The sequence below is a fragment of the Microcebus murinus genome, chromosome 15 (genome assembly GCF_040939455.1).
Source record: "Microcebus murinus isolate Inina chromosome 15, M.murinus_Inina_mat1.0, whole genome shotgun sequence".
Lineage (NCBI taxonomy): Eukaryota > Metazoa > Chordata > Mammalia > Primates > Cheirogaleidae > Microcebus > Microcebus murinus.
In genome coordinates, this window is record NC_134118.1 from 36,484,375 (window position 1) to 36,495,611 (window position 11,237).

Below are 11,237 nucleotides of genomic sequence, written 5' to 3' on the forward strand. Positions count from 1 at the left end.
CCTTGGCCCTGGACGGCCTCTCTCTCCCTCAATCAGGCCTGGCCCAGCCACGTCTCGATGGTGCCAGCGAACCTCCCACGAGGCTCCCTCCGCCCCTCTCCAGGAGGCTGGCCCCACCCCTCCCGCTGCTGCCCTAGCAACCACATCCGGGGCTTTGGCGGTGTGGTTGCCCGGGTAATGTTATGGCCGCTGCCGAGTGGCCGAGGGGTGTGTGTGCGGGTCCCAGGGCGCCAGTCGGAGCTGGGAGCTTGTGGAGGACGTGCGGGCCACGTCTTGAGTGGTCGGAGGTCCTCAGGAGGCCTCCGTGTCCCTTTTCATTTACACACCCCGGCCTCAGGGGTTAGGCGTCCCGGCAACAGCCTGTGAGCCGGTGCCGGGAGTGTGGAGGTGGACGTAGCTCACTGGCATGTTACCACAGAAGAGCCAAAGCTGCTTTCTCAGCTACCGGAGAGCACGGAGAAGGTTATTCCAGCCTCAGGGAGTCGGGTGGAGGGTGGTGGAGAGAACGCGGGGATAAGGAGCAGACCGGATGCAGGCGCCTCACCCTCGCTTCCCGGTGCCTGGACAGCCCTCTCCCCTCAAAGACTAGACCCCATGCCTGGCACCCGGGAGCTCTTTTTACTCGCTCTGTCTCTGTGATCACTTTCTGCTCTGCTTGCTTGCTGACAGTGGATCCCAGTACTTTTCTTTCCTACTCCTCTTTCTTTTTCCGGACGACCGAGCTCTGCTTTCTTTGCTCACCCCATTGCTTCTTAAATAGATCACTGTCCTGTCTACAGAAACCGCAGAACAATTCCTTCTCCCAGAGCCCTTCTTAGTTTCCTAAATTGGGGCCCCAACCTGCACTTCTGTACTTTCCCCATCTCCTGCACTGAATGGAGGGAAAATGTGGCTCAACAGTGGTGCTACACACACCTGAAGCTCATTCACATACAGCACATACAGATGGTCCATCTACACACTTCTTCCTTCGAACTGCTGTGCTGCTTTTCATTTGACAGCCTTGGATGCTCATTTTTACTCCCGTTTAGAAACTCGAAGGATAACTGTGTACGTGGTGGGATTTACCCCATTTTAGACCGTGCTTCTCAACCTTCTTTTACTTGTCACATTAACTGAGAAGATATTTTTAATGACTAAGTGCCCAAAGGCAGAACTCTACAAATTTCCAGGGAATTTCAGTATAGTGAAATATCCCTGACAGGTATCTACCCTAGATCCATGAATTGTAAATACCTGTGATACCATAAATGCTTCAAATGTAAATAACAGTATTGTTTGAGATCTCCAGCATACCACCATTTATGAAAAGAGTGCTGAAATCCCAAAACATAAATATGTATATAACAAGTCCTTTCTTTTCTTAAATGGATCTGTGTTGAAAAAAGGAAAAGAGCAACTATACATGGCATCCCACTCAAACTGTAACTTCAGTTCTATAGCTTACAGTGGATTTTTCTTTTAAAAGCCATCCTGTTGGTTTGGAGCCAATTGGCCTTCTCAATTATGAGAAAAGAATCCCAGCCTAGAATAATGGCTGCTCCTATTGTGTAGGAACATAGTAGTAATAGTTACAAAACTTGTAGCCAAGTACAAGTGTTATTCCCAAGGTTTCAGAAGGGTGACTTGGAAGAAATGCATGGTATTGCTCTGCAGTGCTTGATTGATGTGGACAGTAAGTGCTTAACTGAGCTGACTCTTCCCTTACGGTGCCTGCTAGCTGTCTCTTGAATTTGGGGATGCTTAGCTTCACTATTAGACTCAGAGGTATATTTTTTATTCTAGAAAGGTGAGCACTTGCTTTAGTTTGCCTTTAGCTGGATAGTTTCCTTGGCAGCTGCTGATGGTTTTGATAGAGCTTCTGATGGACTAGGAACTGCTTGGAACTAATGCTAAATTTTGCTTGGTAAAGATGCTATTAGTCATGTTAGATACTCTTCAGTGAGATTTTGGTACTATGCATGATTAATCTTCATCCCTAGTATTACTCTGTACATAGCTATACAGAGCATTAATTTTTCCGTGATTTCTACTCCCCCAAGAGAAATTAGAATGCAGTCTGGCTCTAAGAAAACACTGGAAACTACTTAAGCTGGTAATGGAAAATACTGGAATTCTATACATCCTTTGGGATAAAGGAAGCAGCAGCCAGTGTTCTTTGGATTTGGGGAAAAGTTTTGGTAGTAACGAAGACCTTATTTTAAACCTAGCCCTGCTTAGATGGAGATTGGGGTTTTTTTCTTTTCTTTTCCTTCCTTCTTTCCTTAATTCCCTTCTCTTTCTTTCCTTTCTTCCCTTCTTCTAGCCTCCTCCCCTCACTCTCTCTCTCTTCCTTCCTTTGCCCTAGAACTTAGGGAATTCTGCCTTCTCATTTTATATTTAGGAAGAATAGAATACTACTTTTCTCTGAATTGGCATTTATGTTTGGAGAGGTAAGAAAAAGGGGAATAGCTTCCTGCCATATAAACTTATGACATGGAGATAATCTATTCATTTATCTTTGTACTACTATTGGCTGTTTATTCAACTTTTGAAAAATCAGGTACTATTTATTCACTGAGTTTGTGAGGAACTCTAGTAGTCTGTCTTTTATTCAGTGACCATGAAGGAAAGGAGGGAACAGGTTAAAGGATATTGTTTTTATTCCTTTCTGAATGAATTAAATGTGCAAACAACCATATATCTCTGATTTAAATGTTGAATAACTTTATACTGCTTATCAACATTATTTTTTCAAGAGAAAGAAGAAGATGCTACCTTCAGATCTTTTCTATGGGAATTCTGGTGATGTCTCAAAAAATTTAATTGCTCTTTATCAGTAGTTCTCGTTTTATGGAGAGAGATTTAGGTTGCAGATCACACAGTGTAATCCTCGGGAAGCAAATCCTTCATTAGAGGATACTGAAGAATGGAACATTTTACAAAATTCCCAGATAAGTAAGGTACAAAGTGAAGGTGTACAGTGTGAATTACTAGTACTTCTTACATTAAAAAAAATTATAGTGTGTACATGTACAACTTCATTAAGTTATGTAGAGACTATACTTGTATACTTGTTGAACTTAGTGATATTAAGGCTCTTAGTATCAGTTCTTTCTAAAAGCAGCAACGTTTTCTTATGCATTTATTGTGATAACTGGGGAAAGTTTCTTATGTGACCCTGACGTTCTTCTAGTCAAAAACCTTGAATGGCTTTGTAGCATAATTCCTTATCCTGGCATTCAGAGCTTACCAAGGTGTAACCCTAGTCTTGCAGTCCAGTGTGTACAGGGTATAGTCAACTAAATAAACCCTCTCTTTTTTTATATCTGGAGGAAAAGTGCTCATTTAGCCAACTAATTGATGAAGGTATAGATAACAATATCAATATGAGGCTTTAGTTACATACAACTGGTTAGTATGCTTCAAACTACCCTGTAATTTCCCCTCTCCATGCTTTACTTTCTATTCTTTTTAGTGGAAATATTTTTCTAGCTCTCCTTACTTGCCATGTACCTATCCATCTTTTATGGTTGAGTTCAGATGCTACTTCTATCATGAACCCATTCTTTATCCTCCCTGTGAGAATTCATTTTTCTCTCCTCTTTGATCCCACAGCCCTTAATTTGAGCCCCCATTTTAGTCTGCTTTATACCACTTTCTCTGCATAGCTGTTTCCCATGATAAATAAGATCCTTTTTGGAAAACTGAACTTTGGGCTCATATGATTCTTTCATAGGAAACTATCAGACTGTCTCTGCTTGGGTTATAGAAATATGTTGTCTGTTGCACACCAGACAAGTTCCAGAATACCAGCAACTGCTGCTACTTGGGGTAATGGTACAAGCAGGATTAAGTGGACATGGTTGCCATCTATTTGTGGAAGACAATGAATGAGTGCTTGCTTAAGTTTGGAAAGTGTTTGAGTCTCTGTAAAGGACTGTGAACTACTGATAAAAGGAGAATAACTTACTATCTCTAGAAATCTTGAATGGGAAGAATGCCAGCCTTATGTTTCCTAATGCTGATTTCTAAAAAAACAATCTAGTGCCAAAGTAGAACATTATAGTTATAAAAATGTTTTTAACTCTAAAGAGAAAAAAATTAATTTATGCATAATACAGTTATCTAGAGGGTGCATTCAACATTTGTTCAATGTTTTTTTCTTTATATATGTATAGATATGTATTTCTTCATTTATTTAACAAATTGTTATTGAGAACTTGCTGTTTGCTGGCAGTGGGCTCTGTAGGAATAGCCATGAGCTTCTGCTCTCGTGTAATTTTTAGTATATGTTATATTTGTTGAAATATAGTTCTGTATTTTGCTTTTTCCACTTAATATATCATGGAATTTTTCTTATATCAGTAAATATTCTCCTTCAGTGGCTAAATAGAATTTCAGCATATAAATATTCCTTAATTTGTTTAATTAAACCTTTTGTTTCACATTTAGTGATTTCCAGTTTTGTCTATAATTATATAATAACAATGTGAGAAATATTCTTGTGTGGTAGGCAGAATTCTGAGATGACTTCCAATGACTCTCACCTCATATGATTCCCTCCCCTCTGAACATGATGGAATATTACTTTCATGATTATGCTATGTTACTTGCAAGGGGATTTTGCAGATGTAATTAAGGTTACTAATCAGTTAACGTTGAGTTAATTAAAAAGGAGATAATCTGGCTGGACCTAACCTAATCACATGAGCCCTTTAAGAGCAGAGTTTCTGCTGGTGACAGTAGAAGTCAAAGAGATTCAGAGTTTCAAAGAGATTCTACAGGAGGAAAGTTCTCAGTTGCTGAAATGAAGAGGGCTACAGCAAATAAACTAGGGACCTCAGTCCTACAACAGCAAGGAACTGGATTCTGCAAACAGCCTGATAGAGCTTGGAAGCAAATTCTTCCCCAGAGCCTTCAGATAAGACCCCATCCTCTGACTGACATCTTGGTTTCTGCCTTGTGAGACCCTAAATAGAGGACCCAGTTGAGTCTACCTGGACTTCTGATCTACAGAACAGTGAGATAATAAATGGGTATTGTTTTAAGCCACTGAATATATGGTAATTTGTTACATAGCAATAGAAAACTAATCATATTTGTAAGAAATTATTTTTATATCTATAATTATTCTTATGGGATAAAATCTTTGATATGGACTTGCTAGATAAGAAGTATCCACATTTTTAAGGTTTTTGTATCATATTGCTAATTTGCCCTCCATAAGCTTTGTATCAATTTATGTGCCTCCTAACAACCTATGTTACTATACCCTGTCAAACACTTGATACTGCCATTCTGATAGGCAAAAACAAAACACAGAAAGGTAGGTCCTTTTTTTGGCAAAAACTTTTGTCAAAAAAATCTTGTGCAAAAATGGCATGTGTCATCTGGGAAACCTGGAAGCGCATCAGGAGGAATGGAGTGCCTGCATTCTTAACACAGTAGTAACACCACTCATAAATGAGCTTATTGTTATCCTGACCCAAAGCTGATAGATTCTGGTAAGGGAAGTGCTGAAGGGGAAAGCAGAAGTTAGCCCACATGGGGCCTTGTGATTGTTCTCATGGCTTAAGAAACCTACTCTTAAAGTCTCAGGACCTACTTTCAGTGTGTGTGTGTGTGTGTGTGTGTGTGTGTGTGTGTGTGTGTGTGTGTGTGTGTAGTGGGATTCTTCTTCTATTTGCAAGTAAGATTTTATAAAATTTTTTGAATTGAAGATTCACACACCCAAAGGACATAAGAAAGACAATAATGATGATGACATCATCACCATATACTTGTTGAGCACTTTCTTGAGGTGCTAAATACTGTGCTAAGTGCATTACACTGTCTCATTGAATGTCATTGAATATGCAATAACCTTGTGAGATAGCTGCTATAGTTACCCCCATTTTACATATAAGGGAGCTAAGGCTTCAAATGGGTAAATAAATGACCTAGGATCACATAAGTACTAAAGAGCAGAGTCACTTCTCAATTTTGATCTGCTGGCATCTTTTTTTTATAGATAGAAAGTAGAGGTCCTGAGAGGTTAAGACTCATGATCACTCTTCTTTTTCCTCTTAGTCTATATCTTTTTCTACATTATATTCTCTTAAAAACTTGTTTATTCCTATGAATTTTGTCAAGTATTTCTAGCCTCTGTACATTTGGCTACTATGTAAATGAATACAAGAGTTACTTACTGGGTTTATTAACTTTTAGGTAGAATGAGATTTAGATTTTTTAAAATGGAAGTATCAATCACTTGATTTGTTAGTGAAGCAGTTTCTATAAAGGAGACACTGTCTCCCATGTGCTATTAAAAGTTGAACCTTGTGACTACTGTCTGACTATGTTTTTCTTTTAGAGAAGTTAGAGGGTGCAGTCTGTGACCTCATGTAAAAAATAGCCACCAAGGATCTATCCAGCATCATTTTTAGTTCTTTAATTTTGGTAGGCCCACATTTTCAAAACAGATTAAATTTGTCTGATTTATTTCAGAACTATATATTATAAAGTATTAAAAGGCAAGTGAGAATTCAAATGCGTAGGGCAGAGCCAGAGAGCTTTTCAGAGAGAGGCCCTTCAGAAGGTAAGCATTTCTCCTGGAAACTTTGATTATTATATTTTCAGAAACACATTCCCATTGTCTTCATTATTAAGAGCATAATAATTGGTATAAATATTCTTTTTGATATTCATTTGACATATCCTAAAATTGCTGCTTTCTCTTTTTTTTTTACTTTTTCAAGAGACAGAAGAATATTTGCTGGCAAGTTCTAGGAGGATTCTATCATTTTCTTCTTTACCATGAAGAGACTTGGAAATTAATGGGTAACATTTGGCATGAAAATTTCTGAACATTTTTTCTTCTTATCTCTGAGGCCTTCTGTGGAGAATTAATAGAAGGTTGAATGTGTGCATGGATAAAATGGATCATCTTAAAGGATTGAAGTTCCAAAAATATATCAGCAGGACTGGACAGGTTTGACATAATGAGATTTCTATTTTAGTTTGACTTCTAGAACTCTGGAATAAACTATAAACTGAGCTAGCTACACAAGGTTTTAGGAAGGAAGTTTCTCTTTTGAAATATTCTAGTTGCATATAACATTTTTCTTCCTCAGAACCTTTGAAAAAGTACAGTCACCAATTTCCTGAAGAATAAGACGATTAGATACTTACCAACTTTTAATATATGAGGTAGGATTGAAAGGAGCAAACTATATCATACTGTTAAACAAATGTAATTAAAGAAATAGACACCAGTAAGTAAGAAGAAAGATTTCTACATAAGCATTGATTGAGATGGCAGAAGCTTCTGTGGATGCCTCAACTCTGCCGGTAACAGTGAAAAAAAAGAAAAGCCTATCCATTGAGGAAAAGATCGACATTATAAATGCAGTGGAAAGTGGCAAGAAAAAAGCAGAGATTGCAGCTGAATATGGAATAAAGAAGAATTCATTGTCTTCTATTATGAAGAATAAAGACAAAGTTCTAGAAGCCTTTGAATCTCTAAGATTTGATCCAAAGAGGAAAAGACTGAGAACTGCTTTTTACACAGATCTGGAAGAGGCATTAATGAGATGGTATCGAATTGCTCAGTGTCTAAATGTACCGGTTAATGGTCCAATGTTGCGTCTAAAAGCTAATGATTTTGCCCAGAAACTGGGTCATAATGATTTTAAGTGCAGTAATGGTTGGCTGGATCGTTTTAAATCCAGGTATGGTTTAGTATTCAGAGCTCAACCTGTAGAAGCTACAGGTATATCAGTAGACCCTTCAACTGTCTGGTGCCAAAATGTACTTCCTTATTATTTAAATGATTATCATCCTAAAAATGTTTTTAATATAAAAGAGACTGGGCTGCTTTATCGAATGTTACCTACAAATACATTTGCATTTAAAGGAGAAACATGCTCAGTTGGAAAGTTATGCAGAGACAGAATAACTCTTGTGGTCGGCACAAACATGGATGGTTCAGAGAAACTTCCTTTGCTTATCATTGGAAAAAACAGAAATCCACATTGTTTCAAAGGTATAAAATCATTGCCTGTGTATTATGAAGCTAACAGAATGGCATGGATGACCTCAGATGTATTTGAACAATGGATGCAGAAGCTTGATGAGAAATTTCAAGCCCAGCAACGAAGAGTGGTGATTTTTGTTGAATCTTTTCCCGCACATCCAGAGGTAAAAAACCTAAAGTCCATTGAGTTAGCATTCTTTCCATCATGTTTATCTTCTAAATTTATAGCTATGAAACAAGGTGTTATTAAAAACCTTAAAATCAGATACCGACATTGTCTCATTAAGAAATTTTTAAGCTCTGTTGAAGGCAGCAAAGAATTTACATTTTCACTACTAGATGCAGTTGATACATTACATCTGTGTTGGAGGGCTGTAACCCCAGAGACTATTATTAAAAGCTATGAAGAGGCAGGATTCAAGTTGCAAAAGGAAGAAAGTGACACAACAAAAGCAGAGAAGGATACTAGTATCGACTTGGTTGCCGATGCTCTGGGGGCAGGGGTGGAATTTCCTGAAGGTTTATCAATAGAAGAATATGCTGCACTGGATGATGATTTGGAGACGTGTGAAGCAGCACCAGATGACGATACAGTCTTGACCAAAGAAAGTAAATCAGATGAAACTGGATTTTATACTTCTGATGAAGAAGATGATGGTGGATCTCTAGGAACTGAACTCCCATTACCATCAAAAAATGATGCAATAACTGCTTTAGATACTCTTAAAAAATTTCTTAGAAGTCAAGATATGAGTGATGGACTTCATGATTCTTTGGCGGACCTTGAAAATTGTATTAACTCTTTGTCACCTAAGTAATTATTTGTTGTACTACATCTGAAGATTAATAGCTTTTCCTGATGTGTTTTACTATAATAAGGTATGTGAAGGAAAAATACCTACTACATAAAAAATGAAAAACTAGTAATCTTTGGTTTAATTACAAAAGTCTTTGGACCGAATAGCAAATTCCCTAGTAAATAATGATTAAATAAATAAAAATTACAAATTTCTATTTAATACAATTTTGGAGAGTAGAAATGTAATTCAGAGGCCTTATACTTGACACATATGGTGTATATGTCAAACATACAAGAAATTCTTTTAACTATCTGATATTTATCCACATTGAATTGTTGATTGCTATTTTTTTTTTTTTAGTTAAGATTATGTTCTAGAATACTTTAACTTACCTACCTAGGCTGAGAAACAAAATACCTATCAATAGCTTAGATATTTTTATAAAGATATATATATATGCCGTATGTATTCTAACTAGACTTTTTAGCATCAAAATATTAAAGTGATTTTAAATAATTTTTCTCATAAGTAGGTAAACTTTCTAATAAGAAATTATGAAATTATTATATACCAAAATTAAGAAAATTAAAGAAATTATCTTTACTAAAGAAATTATCATATACCAAAATGATTAAAAATACGTATCTTACTACTTTCAAGTTATTTGTATATAAGGTCAAATGAAAGATTATGACCCTATCAGGTTTTTTTTTTTACAAAAAGATATGGATTCTTCCTAGATATTTACATGTATATATGTGTTTAATAGAAAAATATATTATTGAAACATTTATTAAACTTATATTTTAACAGTGGTGCTTAGATATTTTTTCTGATTTTAATTGATGAAGCTTTTAATCTATAATATTTATTATTTTCTTTCTTTCATTTTTTTTTTTTTTTTTTGAGATGGAGTCTCACTCTTTTGCCCAGGCTAGAGTGCTGTGGCATCAACCTAGCTCACAGCAACCTCAAACTCCTGGGCTCAAGCAATCTTGCTGCTTCAGCCTTCCGAGTAGCTGGGACTACAGGCATGTGCCACCATGCCCGGCTAATTTTTTCTATATATATCAGTTGGCCAATTAATTTCTTTCTATTTATGGTAGAGATGGGGGTCTCACTCTTGCTCAGGCTGGTCTCGAACTTGTGAACTCAAATGGTCCACCCGTCTTGGTCTCCCAGAGTGCTAGGATTACAGGCATGAGCCACCATGCCTGGCTTAATTGTTTTCTTGATTTCACTGAATTTTATTTTCAGTAAAAAGTAAATGTCCTTTCAGCATATTTTGATATATTTAATTGTTTTTTCCCAAAATTTAATGGATAACATTTTGAATTAAAATTCTGTTGGAGGAAGTTTTGTCTACAGAATGTTTTAAAATATTGTATGAGATTATTTAATATCATCTATAAAATAGTCTTTAGACAGTAGAAAATTGTAACAATGTGTCAGACTTTCCATTGTAAAATTTAAATTTTAAATAGTATGCTTATTTAACTTATTACAGCTAATTTAGGGTTCCCTTTGAAAAGTATTTTTTTAATGTAAAACATGCAGATTATTTTGTTATGAATTATTATTGGCCAACCAAAAGATGACACATTGGAAAGAAATATAGAAAGCATTTTTATTTTCCAACTGTTGATTTATTCTACTTTTGAGATTTAGTAATCATTAGCCTTTTAAAATGTATTAAAGTTAAATTTATTTTGAATGAAATATGGATTATTTAAAAGCATTTTACTAATGATATGATTTAAAATTTTAATTTGGTACAATCATGGCCCTAAAGGAGCTCTTAAGAGCCCCACCTGTAACTATAGTACCTGGCATATATTGACCTCTCAATAATTTTTTTCTTTTTTTCTCCACTTGATGCTATTTTGTTGCATTTAATCATTCCAATTATTCTATGACATAAGAATTATCTCTATTTTTACAGATGAGGAAATTAAAACCTAGAAAGATTAAATGATTTGGTTAATATCTCAGAGCCAAAACTAAAATTCAATAGTTCCCTGTCACCTAGTCAGCATTTCTCTAACTATATACTGTAACACTCCTTACCTGTACTCTATAAAAGAAAATGCTGTTATTAATATTTTTTTCCTTGACTTAGGGGACTGAGGGCAAAATATTTAATATTTCAGAGAATATGCTGGATCCATGCTGATAGCATATTCACAACATCTCTCCTAAGAACACTATTACTAATGAAATACTGGGATATCATACAATTTGTTAATTCTATAACACTCTATGATATGAGGTTCAAGTGTAGATCTATTGAAAATATTTAAAATAACTTTAATATTTCCAAAGGGCTAAAAACACTCACTTTTCCCCCCATACGACATGATTCATTTCTTACTATAAGTACTTCTGAGGCGTAAATATAGCTAAATATGATAAAATTAGACAAAGCTGTTATAAGAGTAAGA

General features: G+C 36.1%; 1 protein-coding gene across 1 annotated transcript; it reads left to right on the forward strand.

Moving 5' to 3' along the window:
- Nucleotides 1-80: 80 nt before the first annotated feature.
- Nucleotides 81-9,606, forward strand: TIGD4 (tigger transposable element derived 4). Its single transcript, XM_012783683.2, has 2 exons — nt 81-462; nt 6,720-9,606. The coding sequence occupies exon 2, from the start codon at nt 7,276-7,278 to the stop codon at nt 8,812-8,814; it is 1,539 nt and encodes a 512-aa protein (XP_012639137.1). The 5' UTR covers nt 81-462; nt 6,720-7,275; the 3' UTR covers nt 8,815-9,606.
- The last annotated feature ends 1,631 nt before the right edge of the window (nt 9,607-11,237 follow it).

Bases quoted from the DNA above. Each gene is read 5' to 3' on its own strand.
- TIGD4 (XM_012783683.2), top strand. From the start codon at position 7,276: ATGGCAGAAGCTTCTGTGGATGCCTCAACTCTGCCGGTAACAGTGAAA.